Consider the following 27,703-nt stretch of genomic DNA (forward strand, 5'->3'; position numbering starts at 1 on the left):
ATGAAAGGACTTGCAGCTAAATTGGAGGCCCAAAGATATCCTAAGAAGTTAGGAGAAAACACAAGCAGGATTGTAGAAGATTAAAGTGAACTTAAGTGGCAAATCACACTTGCAGGTGTTCCAAGATGGCATTGCTTTGGTTATAGCCAGGGAGTCCGGTCTGTTATGTAGTTACCAGAAAAAAAAACTAATCAAATAGCATTTAAAATGTGAAGGATGTACATTTTTCTTGTGATGTTCGGCTACATTATGCATTGTATTCTCTTTCATGGGATGGCATAATGTGCAAATATGTAACTTCCATCATCCTGCCAGGTTTGCTGGTGTGGCTGTTTCAGGAAGCTGACTGGCCAATGAGAAGTGACTGGGCTTCAGGTGATGGTAAAAATGGCCTGGCGCTTGGACTGTCCTGATGGCTTTCTGACTACTGGAAGTAACTTTTCATTGTTACCAAATTTTGCTGAAGATCAGAGAAATTTAAAAATAGTTGAAAAACAAGTTAACCAATTAAAAAATGAAACATGTCAAAATCTAAAGTGACAAAATAAGAAAGATACTTTAAAAACAGATTCAATTTGCAAACTTAACTTAAAACACAAGGATTCATTAAAATGTTAAAATATAAATACTTTTACTCATAGACATTTCTAGTGAAGGTCAGCAAAATACTTTTACTTACAGTAAATTTCTAATGAAGGTCAGCTAATGTGTGACACTCAGGTTGGAGGAACAACACCTTATATTCTATTTGGGTAGCCTCCAACCTGATGGCATGAACACTGACTTCTCTAACTTCAATTAATGCCCCACCTCCCCTTCGTACACCACCCCTTATTTATTTATTTATTTATTATTTATTTCAGTCTGTGCCTGTCTCTTTTTTCTCCCTCTGTCCCTCTCACTATAACTCCTTGCCCATTCTCTGGCACTCCCCTCCCCCCTTCTTTCTCCCTCGGCCTCCCGTCCCATGACCCTCTCCCTTCTCCAGCCTTGTATCCCTTTTGCCAATCAACTTTCCAGCTCTTGGCTCCATCCCTCCCCCTCCTGTCTTCTCCTATCATTTCGGATCTCCCCCTCCCCCTCCCACTTTCAAATCTCTTTCTATCTCTTCTTTCAGTTAGTCCTGACGAAGGGTCTTGGCCCGAAACTTCGACCGTACCTCTTCCTATAGATGCTGCTTAGCCTGCTGCGTTCACCAGCATTTGTTAAATGTGTCAAATTTGACTGACTTAATATTGAGTGGCCAAACCCACAATACATCTGGTCCTTCAGCTCACCACAGATGAAACACCATTGGACTAGATGGTGCACGGAGGGCAGGATCTTACCCTTAGTATTGCAGGGAACAGAAATAGTAATGTCATACTCACTAGTAGCAGACAGGGCACTATTCTTTACAGGACTGCTGATTGAAGGGAGCAATATCTGTCCCATTAATAGGTTCAGTCTATTGGTGAGCACTCTGACATACTAAAATTATTGCTATTGTAAAAAAAGAAAATGAAGTACCTTCGAGGAAAACATCCGAAGAAGCTTTTTTTTGGAAAAAAAAGAAAAATGCTTAAAGGGAGATATTATAAATACAATGCAGGAGAACAGAAGAAAGTAATAACACAGCTTAAAGTAACAGATAGAATAATATAGACTTACAGTAGAACGAACAACTAATATCTATCCTGAGTAACATTTTACCTTCATTCATATATTGCATGAAAGCCATAGGCAAATGGCTTTACAAAGAATATTCCTGTAAAATGCATCTTTTTATCTATACAGTACATAAGTAATGTTTCATTTACATATGCTGATGACAAGTGCACGTAGGTTTACTTAGAATGCAATTCTTAAAATGTGCGATGGCATAATTTACCCAGCATTATATCTAGTTACAGTGATCAATTGAGAGATACATCAGTTAAATCGCATATTGAAGACAGTAAAGAGGGTACAGTTCAATCTGTAGGACGGGTTGAAACATAAGCATGAAGCAAAGGCGAAACATAATGGTGAAAATTTGAAAAGTGCAGTCTGCAAATTCTCTGTTGCCACAAGGTTAGATACTAACAAGATAAACCAATTTATTTAGCCATCTAGAAAATAGAATGGCTGTTTTTATTCTAAATGGCAAGAGAGGACCAGTAAAAATTATACTATTTCAGACTATAAGTTAACATGTTTTTGCAAGCCTAACAAGATTTTTTTTATAAAAGAATAAAAATGTTGAGCAGCATTTTGGTCTTTAAAGTAATCAGTGCTATAACAGAAAGCAATGACTAACATTTGGAAGAAACGTGTTCATGTCAAAATTTACAACAATGTATATTTTTATCATGCATGCAAACACTAACATCAATAATTGTCCTTAAAAATATCATTATAGTAAGGTACATACTCGATTCTTCTTCTTCTTGTCTTTGTCTTTAGCGGGCTTTCTGTTACTGACAAAATAGTGCAAGGTCCCATATTCAATCAAAGCAGCAAATACAAAGATAAAGCAAACAGACACAAACAGGTCCATAGCAGTCACATAGGAAACCTTAGGGAGGGATTTGCGAGCAATCGTGCTTAGTGTAGTCATGGTCAAGACAGTCGTAATACCTGTAACAAGAATGAAACGATGATCAAGGTTGTGATCAATCTCATTATTCATGACTTGAAACCATAAGTGTTTTCACACATTTGCTTATTTCACCTTGCCTTTAAAGTTCTGATCATTAGAAAATTAGACAAAGATGTGTAATTCATCTCTTATTTACACATTGTTTGCTTAGCAACTAAATATATTAACTAAAATCTTACTAATCATAAAATTAATTGCTGTCAATACATACTGAGATCCTGAAGGTTTGGGCTCATAATTGCAATGATGATACAAGTGTTTTCTGTTTGCCTTCTATATATTGCATTAGCTTTTAGCTGTGTGTTCATTGACGTTCAATGAACTTAAACATCTGTGAACGACTTAGCAGCAAAGGAAGACATAACTACCCATTTAGAAAGCAAAAAATCAATCTGTAATAGATCCCACTGGATGAAACTAAAATCAGAAAGGAAAGCACTTCAATTCTGTTCATCGTATAAACTAGATTTTCCTCAAAGCTTTCAGATAAGAGATATGCTGCTGAACATCCCATTGAATCTGACATTTAAGCTCATAAGCACTGCTGACCATAGCAGCTAAGTCCTGAATGTATTTTGGCATCTGATATTAGGCCTAGAGAGTCAGCTCACAGTTTTCTATAAAATAATTCCATAAGAGTTGTTTCATATTTCAAATATCATAAATAGTAATATAGAGAATTACTGTTAGATGCTTGGGTCAAATATCATTTGCTAAATAAATCATAAAGACTAAAGATCCACTTCTGTAATATAAAACAGGATGTTTTCTTGATTAGAATTTTGGAATTATCAATTGGTGTACAGTAACTTTATGCCTATATTAAGAACTATCACTTCGGCCTTGGCTCTGTGGAAGCCCTTGCTACTCAGGTGATAAATTTTTGGTTCAAATTCCACTGCAAAGCATTTGCCCTAAAATCTAAGTGGAAAGAAAACAACAAAGTTTATTCATACAGTACCTTCCACAATCACAGTACAATCCAAAGTCCTTTACGACTAATCGGATGGAACAATTAACATTTGTGATAATGAGCAGCTAACATGACTTTAGCCATGAATTTATATTGTCCAGGATTTCCCTCCTTCTCTTTTTTGAAATTGAGGAATGGATTTTTACAGTCATGCTAGAAAGTAGACAGTGTTAAAGTGGATATCAGTCCAGTACTGAAGGAAACAGCACAGAGTGCCATTGTCCATCCCCTCTTTCATATGGTGATAATAGCATCTCTCTGATTGTCTCAGCAGATTGTCTTGCAACAGGGCTCATTGCTCTTAGCAGATTTTTGCTGTCATCTTTCTACATGTTACATCTATCAATGCACTTCAGAGATATTTACTGTGAGCCATACTGCAACACCCTGTATTGCACAAGCCACGATATGATTGAGGTTTTTTCTTTGCATAAGTATAGAAGAACACAAGCAATGGCGTAACTAAAAAGTAACTCATTACATAAGCAAATGAATGAAATACAGGCAGCCCCTGCATTATGGTCATGTGGATTATGGAAATTCATGCTTACAGAATCCACAAATCACAACACAAATCTCTCTTGAGGAAGTCATGAGAAAAACGCAATTTTTTTCAACTTGTGTTTCCTCAGACAAGCAAAAAGAACATGGCTGTTCTTTATGGAAACTCATGGTCCTTTTTTAGGAACACAGAAGTCACCTGTACTGCATGGAATACTGATTTCAAATATGTTAGCTCTTCAGGAACTACATGGCTAAGATTAATTGAAGGCACAAGAGATTGCAAATCAAGTTCTAGTTCAAGTTTATTGTCATCTGACTGTACATATATAAAACCAAATGAAACAACAGTCCTCTGGACCACAGTGCACCCATTAAACATGTATCACACATAGTACATTACAAATGTTACCATAAAAAGTTAAACATATAATTCAAAATGCATGTAGTGTGCAGCACAGGTAAAGAGTCCTACAGAAGAGATCTTGGTGGTGTGATGGTATTCATTAGTCTTGTAGCCTGAGGGAAGAAGCTGTCACCTTGTCTGACATTCCTAGGCTTGATGCTTCTGTACCTCCTTCTTGATGGTTGTGGGTCAAGGAGATTGTGTGATGGGTGGTAGGTATCCTCAACAATGCTTCCGGCCCTTGGTTTGCAACGCTCCCAGTAAGTGTCTAATATCAGCAGGAGGGAGACCCCAGTTAACCCCTTGGCAGATTCTATTGTCCTCTGTAAGTTCTTGTGATCCGATACCTTGCAGATCCATACCACACAGTGAGACGGCCAGACAGGACACTCTCAATGGCACTCCTGTAGAAATTTGTTACAATGGGGGCAGGGACTTCCAGGCCTCAATCTCATCAGAAAGTGTAGACGCTGCTGTGTCTTCTTGAGTAGTGAGGAGGTGTTGTAGGTCCAGGTTAAATAGTCTGTTATGTGTGCAGCAAGGAGCTTTGCGCTCTTCACTCTCTCTACGGCAAAGCCATTCATGTGTATGGAGAGTGGTTGACCTGTGCCTTTCTGAGGTCCACAATCATCAATTTTGTCTTGTACACGATAAGACTCGGGTGGTTGTTCTCACGCCATTTGGCCATCCTCTTTACCTGCTCCCTGCATGTCAACTCATCTCTGTTGCTGATTAGGCCAACCACTGTTGTATCATTAATGAACTTGATGATGCATTTTGAGCTGGATCTGGCAGTGCAGTCGTGAGTCAACAGCATGAACAGCAGTGGTCTGAGCAGATAATCCTGGGGGACACCAGTGCTCAGCATGATGGAGCTTGAAATATTCCTGCCAACTCCAACTGACTGGAAGCTTTCTCTCAAGAAGTCCAAGATCCAGTTATAGAGAGGGCTGTTGAGTCCTAGTGAAGCATTATTCTGATTTCTTTCCCCTTCACTTCAAGTCCTGATGAAGGGTCTTGGCCCAAAGCATCAACTGTTTATTAATTTCCATTGATGCTGCCTGACCTGCAGAGTTCCTCCAGCACTTTATGTGGTTTATTCCTCCTGGCTAACATACAATAATATGAACACTAAGTTTTCCAGTTTGAATAAACTTACCCGAACTATGTTCCTACTCTGACTGGTCTACGTTCTCTCTTCCTTTGTTCAATGTTTCCATTCCTCTCACTTCAGGTTGCCTCGATTTGTTACTGTTCTGCTGCAGGTTCCATCTGTCCATTTGCCATATACCTATCCACCTGTGTTTTTTAGGTCCACTTATCATTTTCCAGCCTCTGTCTTTGTCTTCAGCTGCCCTCTTCCATCCTATCGGCTCCATGTGTCTATCATCCCCGTCCATACCTGGTTCCACCTATCACCTACCAGTCTATGCTTCACTTGTCCCTTTCACCTCTTTATACAGACTAACTTCACATGATACTTTCTGTCTTGAAGCTGCTTGACCCAAAACAATAACCATCACTTTTACCTTCACAGATGCTGACTGACCCCTTGAGTGCCTCCAGCACTTTGTTTTAAGCTGCTTGCCAAAATTTTGCTCCCACTACTGATAAAAATAAATCTTAAACTTATGACTGATTTTTTTGTTAAATATACTTAAATGTTCATTGCCATTGCTGGATCTTACAGAGATGTATCAACTTTAGGACTGTTACTCTAATTACATGCTGATAATTGCTTTCTTACCAAGTACCCACATATGCATTAATTCAGCAGTTCCCCCCTTCCCCCTCCCCCCTTTATACATACAAACAATATACACCTATATATTTGAGTTTTTACATACTCAAATATTGCTATACTCAAATATGTCCAAAGAAGGTTATTAGACATTACACCCTCATTGTCTTTTCCTGGTGAAAACAATAGACCAAACAAACTGGGGAAGACAGCAGCTGAATTAAGATGTGTTCTTAAAAGAATATTAATTACTTTTAGACAAGTTTCGAATATTTCTTGTACATAAAGTTAATAATTGTGGTGTAAGCATTTCATTACCTAATGATGTTCTTGCTGGTACGGCATCCTTATTGATCCAAAATGATACCCAGGATAAAACAACAGTCAATGTGCAAGGGATGTAGGTCTGAATGGTAAAGTATCCCATTCGTCTGCTGAGATCGAAATACACTGACATTACAACATAATCTCCTGCAGGGAAATGAAAACATTCAATGAGTCCTTCTCTTAGGATAAAAATAATTACTTAATTTTCCAGACAGTGACATATGAAAAGTGTTTGTAATTCATTATGCTTACAACTGTCCATTTACTTTATGATGCTGTTATATGACAGTTTCCAGTAATTAAAAAATACATTTCACTGTGATTTCTAGAATCCAACTGTGTGCAAGCAGAAAAGAAATATTGTCTCTTAATCCAGTTAGACTGAAAACTCTTACTGCACAATGAATCTCAACCAGGAGATGCAAGTATTTAATTTAATGTTTAAACATGTTGAAAAAGTGAAATAAACAGAATTGAAAATGGGATTGAGTGATGTGACAGAAACATAAAATTAGTATATACCTCCAACAGTAATTATAATCTCAAGAAATGAAATTTCACACATATAAGAAGTAATTTAACAACGTCAAAGAGATGAATTAATTATAATTAACACCATTAATTATTCACTTACAAACAAATACATCAGCACTTTGTTTTTGCATTGTTAAGGATGTTCATCTTTAGAAAATGCTGTGTGTTCATGTGCATTAGAAACATAGAAACAAAGAAAACCTACAGCACAATACAGGCCCTTCAGCCCACAAAACATGTCCTTACCTTAGAAATTACTTAGGGTTACCCATAGCCCTCTATTTTTCTAAGCTCCGTGTACCTATCCAGGAGTCTCTTAAAAGACCCTATCGTATCTGCCTCCACCACCGTCGCCGGCAGCCCATTCCACACACCCACCACTGTCTGCATAAAAAACTTACTCTGACAGCTCCTCTGTACCTACTTCCAAGCACTTTAAAACTGTGCCCTCTTGTGCTAGCCATTTCAGCCCTGGGGAAAAGCCTCTGACTATCCACACGATCAATGCCTCTCATCATCTTATACACCTCTAACAGGTCACCTCTCATCCTCCGTCGCTCCAAGGAGAAAAGGCCACGTTCACTCAACCTATTCTCATAAGGCATGCTCCCCAATTCAGGCAACATCCTTGTAAATCTCCTTTGCACCCTTTCTATGGTTTCCACATTCTTCCTGTAGTGAGACGACCAGAACTGAGCACGGTACTCCAAGTGGGGTCTGACCAGGGTCCTATATAGCTGCAACATTACCTCTCGGCTCCTAAGCTCAATCCCACGATTGATGAAGATCAATGCACCGTAGTTTTGAATTACTCATTTAAATATTAATGCAGCATAGCTTGTGGAAGACAAATTATTACTGTCCAAACACTATCCACTGTAATTGCAAGTGTAGATACCTTCATCACTACCATTACAAAATTTGAGCCAAAATGCACTTTATTGAAACACACATGATTATTATATGGTAGTGTATTGTATAAAGCACATAGTTATATAAAAAATAAAATTTCTGTCTATAGAAAGGAAAAGGAAAAATGATTTCTGCTTACGCGATTAAATATTCAAAGAAGTTATTGGTCAAATTGGAAGGATAGTAAGTGAAGATAAAGAATGTAAGAAACAACAGACCTCATTTTCATTTCTTTTGTATCAGTTGAACATCCGGACAGTTAACAAGTTATTTTTGTAGCTCTGTTGGATTTCTCAGTGGAGATAAGTTTCCAATTATAGTCAGTGTCAGATGGTTGTGGCAGTGCAATACGGTCTATCTGATGATTTCGCATTCATGTACTATTTCCAAAAATTAGATTCTGGATCTTAAATATCAAATAATAAATCTGTAAAATTTATATTTTATAACAAACATCAAAATAAAAAAAAAATTAAGTTAGGGAAGTGCTACATAATAAAGATATACCGGAATCTGAAACTACCCAACTGACATAAGTAAGACCATACAACATAGGAGCAGAATTAGGCCACTTGACCCATCGAGTCTGTTCCACCATTCAATCATGGCTGATCCTTTTATACCTTCCTCAGCCCCACATCCCAGCATTCTCCCTGTAATCTTTGATGCCGTGTCCAATCAAGAACCTATCAACCTCAGCCATAAATACACCCAACAACCTGGTACCAACAACTGTCTGTGTTAACAAATTCCACAAATTCACCATCCTTTAGCTAAAGAAATTTCTCCATATCTCTGTTTTAAATAGGTGGCCTTCTATCCTGAGTGTGTGCAGTGTTGTCTTCCTATGATTTCAGCTTGAAGTACCAGCTGGGGAACCTGAACATTGATGTGGATGCTTTATCCCGACGGGTGCATGAGGGACTGGACAGGGACGAGGAGTGGGAGAGTGTTCCTGCCCCTGGGGTAAAGGCCATGTGTCAGTTTGCCATCACCATGAAGGCAGAGGGAAAGAAGAGGCAGGATCAAGGAGTGGATCAACTGGGGGCTTCTGATGACGCCATACCCAAGTTTACTGTAATGATACTGTTAGTTGCTCTCTGTAGGGTTTTAAAAGCTTCTCAATCTTTTGTCTTCCCACTAATTTTTGCTTTGTTGTATGCCCTCTCTTTTGCTTTTACATTAGCTTTGACTTCCTTGTCAGCCACAGTTGTACTATTTTGTCTTTTGAGTATTTCTTTGTTTTTGAAATACATCTATCCTGCACCTTCCTAATTTTTCCCAGAAACTCACGCCATTGCTGCTCTGCTGTCAGCCCTGGCAGTACCTCCTTCCAATTTACTTTGGCCAACTCCTCTCTCATACCACTGTAATTTCCTTTACCCCACTGAAATATTGCTACGTCAAACTACATCTAGTCAATCCCCTAGAAGGCTCAATGAAAAACTGCTCTAAAAAACAATCTCATCGGCATTCAACATTTCACTCTCTTGAGATCCACTTCCAAACTGATTTTCGGATTCATATTACCTATCATTATCACGTTGCTGTCTGTGTGACATTGTTGGGCTCAAATTGACAGCAATGTTTGCAACAGAACACAGTGACTACACTACAAAAGCTCTCCAACAGAGCTCTTTGCTACTGATTATTTCAATATGTGACTGTCTGGAACACACTGAACATGATAGTATTTTCTGAATATCTGTTTACTTAGAGTTAAGGGGACAAAAAATACAATTCCTTGTGTTGAAGCATTAAATGATTGAAAATCTTTCTCATAGCATAACATTTTATAGGGTGTCCAAGTGAATTTTATCAAAAACTCAAAAGCAATCAGTTACTTAGTGCTTGCAACAGGAATTCTGCAGATGCTGGAAATTCAAGCAACTTTGATGTGTGTTACTTAGTGCTTGCATAGTTTTTATCTCAATTTTCCAGACAAGCACAATCTGAATTAATATAAAGGGCAATTGATGTGTCTAATAATGTCAATTGGTGTTTGATGCAGAGTTGACACCATTTGACATGGCGCAAGATTTATACTGAGACAAGCACTCACCCAAAAGAGAACTGGTCCTTGCTTGGATATAAGAGGTCCAACAGCCCCCTGATTTACCACCAGGAGGTTGACACTACAATCGTCCCCAAGACAGATTCGTTTTACACATCCCAATGTGCCATCCTACTGATTTCTTCATGGCTGCTGGTGTCTCCTATTGAACTTCTTTCCAACCAAATGTTGTGCATTTAATATTGCAATAATATTTGAGTAATATTGTAAATATATTGTTTGATTAAGCATTCTTTGCTGCTTACATAATTCATTAAGACAGATCATTCCCAGCTCCATGTTTTTGCATTCAATTCATCTTGTATTTTGGAGTTACAAATCATAACAGTGGCAACAAGAAATTTTTAATGAACCCAGGATGACTACCATCTCTTGAAGAGCAGTGTGACATTCGAGTTCTTAAAAAGCGCAGCAAGAAACAGCTGAGTTAACAAGCAGCACAGCGCGTGCTCCTTTGAGAAGGGTCAGAGACATCTAAGCTTTAAAAAAAAGGGCAGAAAATAGACAAATTCAGGATTTCATAAACAGTGAGTACCAGGTGATCATAATCATAAATAATTATGATAATAAATGGCTGGCTATATTAGGAAGATAGATGCATTCAAATGCTCAAGAGATAACTGGATATTGTGTACTGAGTGAATTAAGCAGCACTTATAGCAAATGAAATAGCCAATGAGAATTGAGTGCCAATTTTGCTGAGTGCATTCGATCTAAAGGCATGCAGTTTGCCTGGAAGTTGAATATTTCCAACCAATCCAACCAAAATGAGCTTTTCTGATATCGTGAAAGTAATGCAGGAACACTTAAAGTGAAAACGGTTGACTGCACAACACTTCAGGTTACATAAGTGGAATCAAAAGGAAGAGGTGTCCATTTTTGCTTATGTGGCTGAAATGAAGTTGTCTCAGCATGTCAGTTCAGTAATAGGCTTAATGATACACTGAGAAATCATTTAGTTTGTGGAATCTTACAAGAAAGCTTTGAAAAATGACTTCTAAATGAAGCACAACCTATATTTAAAAGAGCAGTAGAAATAGCTGTATCAATGGAAACAGAAGACAGAGGTGCAATTGAGTTGCAGTTAGGAATGAAAGTGAACGTGAACAGAATTGTAACAGCTAAACTGAAACACACCTGGCTGAACAAATTGTGTCACTGTTGTGGCAGGGCCTCACGTACACCAGACCAATCCAAGTTTAAAGACAAAACTTGCAGAAAACGCAATAAAGTAGGACACATACCAAGAACACATTAGGCAGAAAATAAAATAAATATGCTGCATAGGGAAGAGAAGAAGATAAAAAGTCAATTTGTACTTTCAAAAAGAACATGAATCTGCGTGCTGGTGATTGAAAAATCTGATAATGGTGAGAGTAAAACAGGACTGGGTAGATTTACAAAGTGAAAACTAACAATAGACAAGCAATATAGCTTACACCAGAAGTGTACAACAAATTAATTGAAATAGAATTGGACACTGGCTTGGCTATTTCAGTCATTCCAGAAAATGTGTTTGAATGGCATTTCAAAGATACTGAACTGAAGCTTGCAAATATCCAACTAAGAACTTATCCTGGAGAAAAGATAACTCCTGTGGGAATGACTTTTGTAACAGCGAAGTAAAACAACCAACAAGCCACTGTTGGCTTATAGTGGAAAAAGTAGAAGGGCCAGCATTGTGGGTCTGTGGATTGGCTGAGACAACTAAACTTGATTGGACATCCATCCCACAATTTGCACGCTACATCCCCTGCAATTGATTCAACTGAAAGCAAATAAAGAAAGTTGGGGATGGCATTGGAAAACAAACATATCAATGGTAAAACAGTGTTAAATGAAAATGCCACACGCAAGTTTTGCAAAGCCTGTCCAGTTCTTTGAACAATCTGGTATAAAGTAGCTAATGAGCTAGATCGCAACAAGGTTGAATGGATTTTTTTCCAAGGTTGAAAAGAGCCCCTGGACGATGCAGGTGGTCCCAGTAGTTAAGAAGAATAGATCCGTCAGGATCTGTGGTGACCTTAAGGTCAACAAGAACCCAATACTGAAAGAAGATCAATACCCTCTACCTAAGATAGAGGATAGAGGATATCTTTGTAAATCTTTCTGTAGGGAAACACTTCAGCAATGTGGACAGCTGTGGCCTACCTACAGATGGAGATGGAAGAAGAGTCTAAGGCGTTTCTCACCATAAGCACTCACAAAAGGGCTTAATGGCCATAATAACATTAATTTTGGAGTAGTATCTTCACCTACATTCTAGCAGAAAGCTATGGACCAAGTGCTACAAGACTGCCCAGGCACACAGTGCTTCCTGGATGATATCATTGTTACCAGTAAGGATGGCAATGAACATCTTCAAATCCCAAGACAACTGTAAAAAGATTAGAAGTTTATGGCCTCTGATCACAACACAAGTGGTAATTCTTTAAGCTAAGCATCACTTACTGTGGTCACACTGTTGACACACAAGGCAGAGAAAATTCAAGCAGTGGTCGATGCGCAAAGACCAAAGGAAACGTCACAGCTGTTAGGAATTGTCAATTACATTAGCAGGTTCTTGCCAGACCTGGCTACTGTGCTCCACTACAGATCGAGAAGAAATGGCAATGGACAAAGCAGTGTGAGGTGGATTTCCTAAATGTAAAGAAAATGGTGATGTCAGACACTGTACTCACAGACTACGATCCATATCATCCAGTGAAGGTTGCCTGTGATGTCTTGCCTTATGGCATACAGTGGGTGTTACTCATGTTACATGTTATGATCACTGACAATGAATGCCTTACCACTGCAGGAAAAAATTACACCCAGATTGATGGAGTGGCCTTAAGTCAGGATTATGGTGTAAAATATTTTAACCAGTATTTGCATGGGAGAGAGTTTACGCTCATTACTGATCATAAACCATGAGTGTACATTTTCAATTCACAGAAGGGTGCTCCACTAACAGCAGGAGCATAAACACAAAGATGAGCTCTGTTTCTTAGAGGACAAAATTACAGAAACAAATTCAAGTGATAAATTAATCATGGAAATGCTGATGGTATGTCCTGTTTGTGCTTGGAAAGGGAAAGTCCTGAGAAAGTTTACAAAAGGGGACACTCCTCTTGACCTTATCTCCCTAATGCAAATCAAATGTTCCCTTTTATAGCATAGATGAATCCCCCAATCATGTCAAGATTCCAAGCATTTCATCCTCAGAAGATCACCTTGGGTTGCCACGGTAACATTTTACCAGGACCAAGATGAACTTGCCCTTGACGGGCATTGTCTTATGTGGGGAATTAGAGTTGTTGTAGCATCCAAGCTGAGAGCTGGAGTGTTGGAGGAGCTACTGTACATGCTTGTCATCTAGGCATAGTTAAAATGAAAGTGTTGGCTCAAAGCATTGTCTGGTGGTCTGAGACAGATCAGCAGATTTAGCAGCTTGCTGTGCACTGTTTGGGATGTCAACACATCCAGAAGAAATTGAGTCAGAGTTGTTAGAACCACTTCCTGCAGTCCCAGAGTGAACTCCTACAACTACCATGGAGGAGGCCCCAGAACCTGAGACAGTTTCACAGCCTCAATTCTCACCTATCAAGCAGAGTGACCGCCACCCACCCCCTCCAACTTGTCAGCCATGAAGTTATCTCACAAGACTAAGAAATCGTCCACAGCGATTAATTCTTTAGCCTTGAATGGAACAATTTAAAATTTATTCTGCTGTGGATGCCATCTGAATATTAAGTTGAAGTTTATAGCTTAGCAGGGAGGAGTTTTGTGTATTTAATGTTTCAGTAATATTTGATTAATATTGTGAATATATTGTTTAATTAAGTATTCTTTGTTGTTTACATTGTGTATTACAGGTTATATGTAAAGGTATGTGAATAGTATACATCATTAGTAGTAGTATAGTAGTAGCAGGAATAGTATATGTCCTCGTTGTCCACAGGAATGGTACCGGAGGATTGGAGGGAGGCGAATGTTGTTCCTTGTTCAAAAAAGGTAGTGGGGCTAGTCGGTGTAATTATAGACCAGTGAGCCTTACGTCTGTGGTGGGAAAGCTGTTGGAAAAGATTCTTAGAGATAGGAGCTCTGGGCATTTAGAGAATCATGGTCTGATCAGGGACAGTCAGCATGGCTTTGTGAAGGGCAGATCCTGACTAATAAGCCTGATAGAGTTCTTTGAGGAGGTGACCAGGCATATAGATGAGGGTAGTGCAGTGGATGTGATCTACATGGATTTTAGTAAGGCATTTGACAAGGTTCCACACGGTAGGCTTATTCAGAAGGTCAGAAGGTATGGGATCCAGGGAAGTTTGGCCAGGTGGATTAAAAATTGGCTTGCCTGCAGAAGACAGAGGGTGGTGGTGGTGGGAGTACATTCAGATTGGAGGATTGTGACTAGTGGTGTCCCACAAGGATCTGTTCTGGGACCTCTACTTTTCGTGATTTTTATTAACGACCTGGATGTGGGGGTAGAAGGGTGGGTTGGCAAGTTTGCAGACGACACAAAGGTTGGTGGTGTTGTAGATAGTGTTGAGGATTGTCGAAGATTGCAGAGAGACATTGATAGGATGCAGAAGAGGGCTGAGAAGTGGCAGATGGAGTTCAACCCCAAGAAGTGTGAGGTGGTACACTTTGGAAGGACAAACTCCAAGGCAGGGTACAAAGTAAATGGCAGGATACTTGGTAGTGTGGTGGAGCAGACGGATCTGGGGGTACATGTCCACATATCCCTGAAAGTTGCCTCACAGGTAGGGTAGTTAAGAAAGCTTATGGGGTGTTAGCTTTCATAAGTCGAGGGATAGAGTTTAAGAGTCGCGATGTAATGATGCAGCTCTATAAAACTCTGGTTAGGCCACAATTGGAGTACTGTATCCAGTTCTGGTCACCTCACTATAGGAAGGATGTGGAAGCATTGGAAAGGGTACAGTGGAGATTTACCAGGATTCTGCCTGGTTTAGAGAGTATGCATTATGATCAGAGATTAAGGGAGCTAGGGCTTTACTCTTTGAAGAGAAGGAGGATGAGAGGAGACATGATAGAGGTGTACAAGATATTAAGAGGAATAGATAGAGTGGATAGCCAGCGCTTCTTCCCCAGGGCACCACTGCTCAATACAGGAGGACATGGCTTTAAGTTAAGGGGTGGAAAGTTCAAGGGGGATATTAGAGGAAGGTTTTTTACTCAGAGAGTGGTTGGTGCGTGGAATGCACTGCCTGAGTCAATGGTGGAGGCAGATACACTAGTGAAGTTTAAGAGACTACTGGACAGGTATATGGAGGAATTTAAGGCGGGGGGTTTATATGGGAGGCAGGGTTTGAGGGTCGGCACAACATTGTGGGCCGAAGGGCCTGTACTGTGCTGTACTATTCTATGTTCTATGTTCTATGTATTACGCCACTATGTCATACCCACGCATCTCACTAAAAGTAAAAACGAAAGACTTGTTATTCCCATCTCTATGGTTTGCTTTCAATTAATTTTATAATTTGGAGTTACAAACATAAAATCAACCCCTTTTCACAATCATCTTCATCAATCCCCCAATCATTTCAAGATTCCAAGCATCTCATCCTCAGAAGATTATCTTGGGTTGCCACGGTAACATTGCAGTTAACGTGACGCTATTACAGCTCAGAGCATTCTGGAGTTCAGAGTTCAATTCCAGTGCCATTTGTAAGGAGTTTGGATATTCTCCCTGTGAATTATTTGGGTATCCTCTGAATGTTCTGTTTTTTTTCCCACAGTCCAAGCACATACCAGTAAATTCAGTGGTCATTGTAAATGCTTCTTTGATTAAGTTAGTGCTAAATAAGTGGGTTGCTGTGTGGTGTGGCTCTTTGAGCTGGAAAGGCATGTTGCGTGCTGTATCTCCAAATAAATAAATCTCTTCACACCCTCCTCGCCAATGTTCCCAACTGATTAAGACTTCTGCATTTTCCAACTTCTTAGTTCCCAAATGATTTTCTCAGCCACCTCCCTGAGAAGCTGATGGTGCATCACCTTCTTGAACTGCTGCAGGTCTTGCAATGAAGTCAGTGTTAGGTAGTGAATTGCAGGAATTTATTTCAACTACATTGCGAAAACAATAACATTACAAATTGATCAGTATGCACCTTGGTGGGAAACCTGCAGCATGAAGTTTGGCCATTTAATTGTTCCCTTTGTCCTTCTACACATTAATATAGAGAAACTATCAAACAAGTTTTCATGAATTACAGATATTCCTCTGTTGGCACGAGCCTACCAGAACAGATCTGTATTGTGAACATACAGCAGTAAATGTCTACCCCATAGTGTGTGATAAAAATGATGTAACATTATATCAATCATGATTCCCTCTGAATGTTGTGGGTTTAAGAAACATGAACAAATAAACCCAGACTGAGCAGGGTAGGGAATAATTTGGACCTTAAAGTGCAATTTAAAGTACACAGCTATCTTTAAAACATGTAATTATTACTTTGGATTATGTAATTGTTCTAATGTTACCTCCTAAAATAAAATTCACTTTCTGCTGAATCTGAATTTATTTTTTGTATCTTAATATTTAATGTTAAGTCCAGTGTTCTCACTGGAGTTTAGAAGAACAAGAGGGGATCTCATTGACCCCTATCAAATATTGAAAGGCCCGCCCTAGATAAAGTAGACATGCAAAGTTGGAGAGTCTAGGACCAAAGGGCACAGACTCAAACAGTAGAAGGATGCCACTTTACAAAATAAATGAGGAGGAAATTCATTTGCAAGATCATAGTGAATCTGTGAAATTCATTGCCTTGACATCTGTGAAGGCCCAGTCATTGAGTATTTTTAAGCAGAGGTTGATAAGTTCTTGATTAGTAAAGATGTCAACGGTTATGGGGAGCAGCAAGGAGAATGAGGTTGAGAGGGAACATAAATCAGGCATGACCCAATGGTGCAGCAGATTCAATGGGCCAAATGGCCTAATTCGGCACACCAATGTTTACGGTCTTATGATCTCATATTAAATAGGCTATACTAAAAGGGCTTAAGTACCTGTAGGTCCACTAGGAAAGAAAAAATTCAGCTATGCTTTCTAACTGCAACCTTCATCTGACAGAGAGTTGAAATTTGTAAATATTTAGAAAAAAATCTGGATAGGGTATATTCAGATTAACCAGACTTTGAACAGCAATTTATCCCACCATCTGTCACTCCAATGTTTGCTTTATTCAAATCCTTTGAAATATTCATTAGATTGGAATGATTAAGCCTCCTGAAATCTTCATTGTCATTAGAAGTTTCAATAATTGGAGAAGAAGTTTTCAGAGAATAAGCCAAATTCACGAAGATATGTTGTTCAATAGTGCCAATACATGGGCAATGTTTCAGCCTGGCTTTTCTCTTTGAGCAAATGGTTAGGCTGGAGATTGACAGCAATTGTTTCAGATGTATATGAGGTGAAATTTTCAGTTTTGAATTATTTTACTCATATTGCAATGTTTGCCATTCTCAGAGTTAGCCTAATGATTAGAGCCAGACATTCCTGCCATTAGAAATGTTATTGGATGTTTACATTCAGGAGAGGTTGAGTGTGGCTTACAGGAAATAACATTTCATTGTTGTGTAATCCTCTCACAGGGGCTCATATGCAAATTTGGCTTGTACGCAAATTCTGCTAACAGCCACATGACTCAGCGGTGAAAAGGCCACCTTTCATAAACAATGTACATCTAGGTTTGACTTGGGCTTGAACCAAACAGGAACATTGGGAATTCCAATTAAAGGTACCTTGATTTGAGTGGATGCTGTGTAAATACTGACCAGGCAAAATTATCGATCAGCAGAAATATCATATTGTGCACCGTATAAAATTATAAAGCAAGTATATTCATCAATTTCAGCTTTATCAAACAGTTAATAGGAAAAAGAAATGAAGAAAAAAAAATCGGCCCAGTCGAAATGTGCACACATTTTGTGTCTGTAATGGTCGGGTGTACCACTTCACTCACGATGCTGACTTCTCATCACTAATCACAGGTAGAACTTCCCCTCATAGTCTCATTTGTCTCATGAAGCACTCCTTGCATTAGGGTCTCTTCTTCAAATTGGATCATGCAGGCATCTTCCTGGATCCTCTCCTCTCCACACCTCCTGCCAAAAGACCACGAACCCAACTACTGTCCATCGCAAATCTCTCTCTGCCCAGTTCTCACTGGAACTTTCTCCTGATCCCACCATCCTGATTGGCTGACACAACATTCCTGAGTTAAACAACATAGCTCCTTGTCTTTAACCAAAACATTCTACCAGCAGAACACACTGCTTTTACAGAAAACTGCTAGAATGAAATACCTACAGCACAGCAATAGAAATCTTAACCAGGGATTACAGTTGTAATTAAAGACTTACACAGATTAAAATGAAGACACAATGAAAACCATGTCTATGAACCGTAGAGAGTTTGTTTATTTGAAGAATGTCAGGTTTTGTGAAATCTTCAGAAGGTTCAGAATTTTCAAGATGAATGTATGTTGATACATTTCTTTCAGAAGTTAAATATTGTTTTGCACAGGAATGGAACAGATCAATCTTCAGCACAAATGTATTAGCCTAGACAGAGCAACTTAATTCTGAAAGCTTAACAATTCAACAAGAACAGCAATTTAAATGAAACATCAACACAGCAATAAGAAAGTATGTTCATTCTGATTTAACCCCTAAAAGCACTATTGAAATACCTAAACTAAGTACTAGACAGGCCCTGAGGCATTGGTTTTCACTTGAAAAGCATCTTGGAGTCAAAATCTTGCATACTAATTGCCCGAAAAAAAATACTGTCAGTGAAATCTAATTACTCTTTACTTGCAAATGCCATCATTCATTATATGAGATCAATGATTACACCTTGATCATTCCATACCGCAAGCTGACCGAAGTTAATCATCTTTTTATTTCCCTTTTTAAGAGCATTGCTGCATGCATTAAGTGAACAGATCTCTATCTTTTCCATTTTACTTCAAGTTCCAAGGAGTGAACATCATTAACAGTCTGTGCTGGCCCAACCATGTTGATGTCACGGCCAAGAAAGCTCACCAATTTCTCCACTTCTTCAGGAGGCAGAAGAAATTTTGCATGTCCTCATTGACCCTCACCAATATTTATCAATGCCCCACAGAAAGCATTCTATCTGGACGCATAAAAGCTTGGCATGGTGACTGCTCATGTGACCGCAAGAAACTGCAGAATTGTAGACACAGCTCAGCACACCACAGAAACCAGCCTCCCCTCTATTGACTTTGTCTATAGTTCTCACCACTTCAATGAAACTGCCAGCATAATCAAACGCCCTACCCACCCTGGAAATTTCCTCTTCTCCCCCTTCCCATCAGGTAATAAATACAAAAGCTGAAAACACATACTACCTGATTCAAGGATATTTTCTGTCCCAGTATTGTCAGACTCTTGAACGGACTTCTTGTATAAAATTATGGACTCTTGACCTCACAAACTACCTCATTATGATCTTGCACTTTATTGCTTATCTGTGCTGCACTTTCTCTGTAGGTTTTGTACTTCATTCTGCATTTTACCTTGTTCTGCCTGAATGCACTGTGCAGTGATTTAACCTGTACGAACAATATGCTAGAACAGCTTTTCACTGTATCTCACAATAATAAACCAATACTTAAGGTCCATGTTATTTCGAGGAAATGTGGCACATATTGCCCATCAACTGTTTACGAATTGAGGACTCCGCTCTCAGCAATCAATTCCATCATCTTCATTTGCTCATCCTCCAGATGAAAGTGATAAATAATGAATCTCTCTGCCAGCAGTTCACGGGTTGTGTAATCACTCACTAATCCTCTCACAAGCACTGCCCAGAGAAGAAAGAAACCAAAATAAATTGCATCTAATGATGCAGAACATGAATGTGATACTACCATTGAGCTAAAGTGAGGTGAATTATCACTCTGAAAGCCACCTCAGTATTCAGAAGTTTCAGTTTATACTGCAGCTGGGACTGGAATCATAAAGTCATAGAGTTATAGCACAGAGATTCTGTGCCTAATCCCATCAACCTGCATTAAGCCCATAGCCCTCAATACCAGCCCCCCACTATCCATGTATTTACTTAAACTTCTCAAATCAAACCCCTTCCACCACTTCTGCGGGTAGTTTTTTCCCACAATTGCACGACCCTCTGAGTGTAGGAGATACAAGTGAAGAGTGGGACCAAAACATCTCCTGACTCGAAGGCAATAATGCTATCCCACAGAAATTTACAAACCAGCAATAAAATGAAACATCCTTCAAGGGACAGTGGTGGCACAGCGGTTAGCACAATGCTTTACAGTACAGGTGACGCCGGTTCAATTCCCGCTGCTCCCTGTAAGGCGTTACGTTCTCCCCATGTCCGTGTGGGTTTCCTCCAGGAGATCTGGCTTCTTCACACAGTCCAAAGACATATTGGTTGGTAGGTTAGGGTTAAATTGGGGGAATTGCTGGCGGTGTGGCTTGAAGGGCCAGAAAGGCCTATTCTGTACTGTAACTCAATAAATCAATAAACAATTATTTTATGCAAACAAAAGTTCCTTGATTAAAACCTTATTTTGGATTATCAGTTGTATCACATCAATACATCACAAGAACACAACTGATTTTTGTGGTACTTCAAGGGATACTTTACCCAGCTCATCTAGCTGAATGCGACTGTAATTATTTCAACCTTGGTGCTCACATGCTGGGCTGAGGATGGGGATCTGTTCAGAGACTCCTCCTCCGCTGAGCTGTTTAATTATCCATCACCGTTCATGTTAAGATTAAAAAACTGTAGGGCAGTGGTGAGATCTACGAAGCTCCGGCTATTCAGTACAGATTTTGATGTTCAACACCAATGTGGTCTTGTGTCACAGCTTCAACAGGTGGGCATCTCATCTTTAGATATATCTGGTGTCACAGTTGCAAGCACATTATTATAAGCGAAAATCTCACTGTGAGAAGTGCAGGTGTCCATGTGCAATCTATCAACAAGAGTCTGCAGTTTCAAAAAACAGTAACAATAGAAATGCTGGCCCTGTCCCCTAAGGACGAGAATTTAATGCTTCGCCTGGCAGAGAAGATTTCTGGCACATCACTGTTCAGTAGATAGCTCAAACTGACAGATGTCACCTGTGATAGGTTGGAAAAATCCAGGAGCATAGAAATTTAATGTTGTGAAAACCTTCACAGTCACAAACCTGTCCATGCGATGGAAAATGTCCAGGGTCATACTTGAAGAATTTCAATGACAGCATGTGGCGTGAGGCGCAGACAATATGGCATGTCTCTGCAGAGCAAAACTGGTTTAAAAATGTTCTTGGGCAACAAGGCTTCTGATACAATGGCCCCCTATTTTTCTGACCTCCATAGATATTTCTCTTACTTCCCTTAAATATCATAAAATAATGGCTGGAAGAAACCATGATTTTACATAGTTTGTTCTTCCTAATAACTGAGTCAGCGTGTACTTTACATTGGCAATGTGGTTCATAATGAAGCACAAGAGGGCTGATATTAAATCTGCCTAGACTGTACAAAGCAAGTGCTGTTTCCATTGAAGCTTATATTAAACCTGAGGTTTGCAGTAAGTATTCAGTGCATGCTGAGCCTTATAGAGTTTCATCATCATGTTTTAACAGAATCCAGCAATCAGGTCACAGCATGTAGAATGCTTCTTCCTGCAACCGCTTGGCCCCTTAACAGTTGTTATCATAATCACCCAATCTTGCAAAAGAAACTTAAAATAGATGTAAATTTCTAAATGCATGAACAATACATTTAAATATTATTTGTGGAATAGGTTCCAGCTGCAGTTTATTCCTTTGCCACAACAGTACTCAATATATGCATGGCAGTGTTGTTCTCTGTATTAGATGATATATCCAGATATTTTTAATGCTTGTAAATGAGGTGCAGCATTAACTAAACTGGGAGGCTATTAATTAATATTTCTGTGCTATGATCATTATCACTAAACTGTAATGATTTAAACAGTGGGTTTAATCTAACAACTCATCTTAAATCATCTGAAGAATCTCTCTGGCCAACAAGAACCTTGGATTACTCATCAGATCAACCAGAAGATAAGGAAACAACAGAAAGATTTCTTGTTCAGGCATTCCTGGCTGAGAGAGGAATCATACCTATTTTTGGTGTGCTTAAACATTTTTGAATTTAGTGCTATTGGCCCTACAGTTATAAACTTGCTCAGCATCAAACAGGGTTAGGGGGCTTTTACAGTATGGAATGCATACTTAAGTAACCAATCTAATTTTAAGAGTGTTATATTAACCTGAATTGATCTCCAGATGATCTACACTGAATGAAATTGCACATTGTTCTGTTAATATCTAGTAAATGGCACTACTCAATCTAATTTCATGATTTTCTTTTGAACTGACACATTTCTGAGGAAGTTAACTAACCCTAAAATTTTAACATATCTGTTGTCGCAGTGGGAGATAATTCTCTTGTTCCTCTTTTTCCAGCAGTGGTAGAATTTATTTTCCATTTTTGTGAAGATTTCTGCACTATAACATTAGACTGATATTTTGGAATCAGGACTCCAGACCAGAAAATCCCCTTATCATACAAATCATGTGATAGAAGTTTCCTTGAGCTTTACTGCTTTGAAATACAGATTGTGTTGCAGGGAAATGCAACCTTTCCATTGTTTGTTTCTGTTCAAAGACCATTAATTTTTTATACTTAAAATGAATATAATATTACTCAACTATCCATTTTGTGAAAACAAACTCAATTGACCAATTGTCCTTTTGCAACCCCAGTACTTTTTCAACAAAATGCATTATCTCTGAAAGTAGCTTTTGTTTGAAGTGCATTATTCAAAAATTTAAAAATAAATTCATTTTGCCGTGAATTATCTGGACCAAACAGAAGTTTTGTTTTATATTCATTCAAGGGATGTGGACATTGCAGATTGAACCAACATATAATTGCCCATCCATGGCCACCTTTGAGAAGGTGAAGGTGCTCTGCCTTTTCTAAATCGCTAGAGTCTTTGAGGTGAGGGCATATCTACAATTTTGTTTGGGAGAGTGTTGCAGGATTTTGATCTAACTATGGTGACGGAACGGCACTATATTACCAAGTCAGGATGATTTATAGTTAGGCAGGCCCTTTTTCTGCCATTGTCCTTCTAGTTGGTAGAGGTCATGATGAGTTGCTGCAGTATGTCCTGTAGATGGTACTGTGTGTCAGTGGTGGAGTGAGTCAATGGTTTTGGATGCAGTGCCAATCAAGTGGGCTGCCAGGTCTCTGTGGACTGCTAAAAGCAGTTCAATTAATATAGCAATGCGGCTGGAAGTATGTGTAATTCTTGACATGCAATGCAGTAAGGAGAAGTGAAGTTTTGTTCTTTCTGCCAAGATGCTTTATCAATTATGTCTTAATCTATCCCTTCTTTAATTGGTTTTGACAGCCCAAAATCAACTTTCAATGAAACAGCTCACAAAAGAAAATCGGACCAGCCTCAAGAAAAACAGCTGTAATTTGAGAAGATTTTCTGAAGGCACTTTCAAATAAGCGATCAGCAGTTCATCAACGATCTTCCTGCACTTGTAAGGTCAGAAGTGAGGATATTCACTAATGATTGCACAATGTTCCGCACCATCTCTGATTCCTCAGATAATAAAGCTGTACACATCGAAAAGCAGCAAGATCTGGATAATACCCAGGCCTGGATTGATAAGAGGCAAGCAATATTTACAACACACAAACGCTGGACCATGAAGATACCTAACAAGGGAACATCCAGCATTCAATGGGATTGCCAACACTGAATCTCCTCACTATCAACATCCCAAGTGTAACCAGTGATCAAAAACTCAGCCAGAGGAGCTACTTGCAAAACATGACTACAAATAAAGGTCAGAAGCTAGGAATCCCACAATAATTTACTGACATCATCACTCCCCAAACCTGGCTACAACCTACGAGGCTGAAATCAGGAGTGTGATGGAATACTGTCCACTTGTCTGGATGAGTGCAACTTCAACATCAGTGAAGAAGCTTAATACTATGCAAGATATAGCAACCCATTTGATAGGGTACCCATCCACAACCTTTCACTCAGTCCACCACAAAACGCTTTAGCAGCACTTTACACTGCAGCAAGATACATTCAAAAACCAATAACATCTACCAGCTAGAAGGACAAGGGAAGGAAAAATGCAAAAGGATGGGGGCACCACTGGGAAGCTGCCCTTCAAACTATGCACCACCCCGGCATGAAAAGACATTGATGTTTTTTCACCATTTTTGGATCAAAATCCTGGAACTCCCTCCCTAATAGCATTGTGGATTTACCCACTTCTAAGGACTACAGCCCTTCAACAAGGTAGCTCAAAACCACCTTTTGAATAAGAATTAGCAAAGTATAATTAAGTGCTGTCTCAGCCAAACAACAAGTTACTTACTTACTGCCTGTTACATCACTGGTGTTTAGGATGGCAATGCAGGTCCTCCATTTCCGGCAGTATTCAGTCATACTAGAACTTTTATATTGGAACTTATTTAAATTTTACATCCATCCCACTACGTGAGGGAGTAAAAATCTTTGTGGTATGACTATGTTGCAATGTACAGACATGTGAATTTAAAAGTCTAATGGCTTGTAGAAAGAAGCTGTCCCCATGGCCTGTTGGTCCTGCTTTAATACTGCGCTAGTGTTTGCCAGACGGAAGCAGCTGACACAGTTTGTGGCTGGGGTGACTGGTGTCCCCAGTGATCTTCCAGCCCTTCTTTCTGTACCTGCTGCTATAAGTGTCCTCAATAGAGGGAAGTTCACACTTGCAGATGAGCGAGGCTGTCTATACCACTCTCTTCCGTGTCCAGCGATCAAGGTTGGCGCAGGCGATGATACAGCCTGTCAGTATGCTCTCAATCCTGTAGAAGGTCCTGAGGATTTGGGGGCCCATGCTGAACTTCTTCAGTCACCTGAGGTGGAAGAGATGCTGTCGGGCTTTTTTTGCCACAAAGCCGGTGTGTACATTCCAGGAGAGATCATCGGTGATGTATATACCAAGGAACTGAAACTACTCACCCACTCAACTGCAGACCCATTGATGTTGATCGGACTGACTCTCCCTTCCTCCTGTAATCTGTTTTTGGGACATTGAGGGAGAGGTTGCTTTCCTGGCACCACTGTGTCAGGGTGTCAACCTCTCCTCTGCAGGCTGTCTCATTACCACTCGAAATAAGGCCAATCAAGTTCATGTCATCTGCGAATTTGATCAGCAGATTGGAGCTGTGTTTCGCAGTACAGTCCTGGGTGTAAAGGGAGTAGGGAAGTGGACTCAGAACACAACCCTGGGAGGCACGTGTGTTGAGGGTCAGAGGGTAGAGGTGAGGGAGCCCATCCTTACCACCTGTTGGCGAACCGCTAGGAAGTCTAGGATCCAGCTGCACGATGTGTGGTGTAGGTCGAGGTCTCTGAGTTTCCTGTCAAGTCTGCAGGGAATTATGGTGTTGAATGCTGAACTGTAGTCCAGGAACAGTATTCTAATGTATGCATCCCTCTTCTCCAGGTGAGTGAGGACGATGTGTAGTGCGCTGTGGCTATGGCATCATCAGTAGATCTGTTCTGTCAGTAGGCGAATTGTAGGGGGTCCAGCGTGATAAGTAGCATGCTGCAGATGTAGTCTTTAACCAGCCTCTCAAAGTATTTGCTTATAATTGAGGTGAGTGCGACAGGATGTCATGTCAGTAGCTTCCTCTCAGTTTTCACTACTGCAAGTCATGCAAGTCCCAGAATACCGTTGCACTCAGATGTAGAAGAATTCTTTGTTGCTGTTTCTGTGACAATTTTGTTTTACCAGTCAGGGTTGTAGCCCTGAGTTGAACCCCTGAACCTGGAGCAACGTTGGACCACTCTTAATCTGACCTCTACCCTTTGAACTGTTTGACATGGGGACCCTACCAAAAGCCAAAAACATAAAGTACTGACTCCAGCCAACATAGCTCTCTGGTTCATTGAGACAAGCAAACTCCAAATCCAGTGATAAGGTTGTGGTCCTGTTGGAGGAGCTAATCAGCAAAGCCCACATCAATTCATTATAATTGATGTAGCAGACAGTAAAACAATAACAGATTGTAGAATTAAGTGTTACAATACAAAGAAAGATCAGTGTAGGTAGACTATAAAGTGCGAGGTTGCAACAAGCAAGATTGTGAGATCTTTGAGCACTTGAATCGCAAGGCATAGAATGCTAAAGGCCATATATAGAATGCTCAGTGGGTGGGTTCAACATGTGTCAAAAGGCTTTTTTCTGAGACGTTGTGATTCCAGATTTATTTCTACCAACTGACGTATGCATTTACAGCCTCCAACCTGACGGTATGAACATCAATTTCTCCTTCTGGTAAAAAAAAATCCCAACCCCTTCCCTCTTCTTCTATTGCACACTCTGGCCTCTTACCTCTTCTCCTTACCTACCTATCATCTCTGTCTGGTGCCCCCCCCCTTTCCCTTTCTCCCATGGTCCACTCTCCTCTCTTATCAGATTCTTCCTACTCCAGTCCTTTACCTTTTCCCACACACCTGGCTTCACCTGTCACCTTGTCACCTTCTAGCTAATCCTCCTTCCCCTCCTCCTACCCTTTTATTCTGGCATCTTCCCCCTTCATTTCCTTTCCTTCCCTGAAGAAGAGTCTCAACCCGAAATGTCAACTATCTATTCATTTCCATAGATGCTGCCTTACCTGCTGAGTTCCTCCAGCATTTTGTGTGTGTTGCTCTGGATATCCAGTGTCTGCAGAGTCTCTTTTGTTTATGATTTGCATTCATAGTGTGAATACCTTTTCTGTTCATGAAGAAAATGCATTCTTAAATGGATCACTAGTGATTACATGGGTTCCTGTGCTAAATTATTTATCTCCTGGGAAGTTGCCATCCGGATGTTGTGTCCCCTTCTGCTGCTACTCTTCCTCTCTTGGAAACCATTGAATGCACTGGCCCTGGAAACCATTTATTAACTTGATGCATCCTCAGTGCTGGCTAAAATAGATGATAAATATTGCTGTTATGTTTCAAGTTCAAGTTCAACTTTAGCGCCATAGGTGTAAATATGCAGGGTCTAAATGCCATGAAAATTACCTTTTTTTTGCAGTACACAGTAATTTCCAAACATGACAAATGCAAGTTAACAGACAATATAAGTTAATATAAAGTATACGGAACTGTTGCTTATGGAAAGTGTCCCCGTCAGACTGCAACAAAGATTAAAAAAGTGTGGATTGAACTCGCAGCAGTTGAGTCTACTCAAAATTAGGACAGGCATACTCTGTAGTTTTGTGCTCAGGGATATACTGTAGGTAGGAGAGATCACAGCCTCTGATGAGTTCCTGCAAATCGTTTGTTCTCATAAATTGGTTCTTTTCAACCTGTCCATGAAGCCCAGATGGAATCTCCAAAATGATTTATCTTGGCAGCATTGGAGACAGTAGTACCCAGGACAGCAGACAGAATTTCATCTTTCTGTCAAAATGACCAGAACAGGATCCTTTATATTGTGGAAAATGTCCAGTGCAAGCAGTTGACAATCCCCAAAGAGAATAATGACTGGTGAAAGAACTGCAATATAAAGTGTGAC

General features: G+C 39.7%; 1 protein-coding gene across 4 annotated transcripts in view; it reads right to left on the reverse strand.

Moving 5' to 3' along the window:
* LOC134349220 (gamma-aminobutyric acid receptor subunit gamma-2) overlaps positions 1-27,703 on the reverse strand; it is a 101,166-nt gene that overhangs the window by 6,224 nt on the left and 67,239 nt on the right. For all 4 annotated transcript variants that reach the window (XM_063053217.1, XM_063053219.1, XM_063053218.1 and 1 more), the window contains exons 8-10: positions 6,560-6,712; positions 2,393-2,598; positions 1,510-1,533 (exon numbers count right to left, since the gene is read on the reverse strand). In XM_063053217.1, the coding sequence (XP_062909287.1) occupies positions 1,510-1,533; positions 2,393-2,598; positions 6,560-6,712 (383 nt within the window). The remainder of the gene's footprint in view (positions 1-1,509; positions 1,534-2,392; positions 2,599-6,559; positions 6,713-27,703) is intronic.

Source organism: Mobula hypostoma, chromosome 7 (assembly GCF_963921235.1).
Source record: "Mobula hypostoma chromosome 7, sMobHyp1.1, whole genome shotgun sequence".
Classification (NCBI taxonomy): Eukaryota; Metazoa; Chordata; class Chondrichthyes; order Myliobatiformes; family Myliobatidae; genus Mobula; species Mobula hypostoma.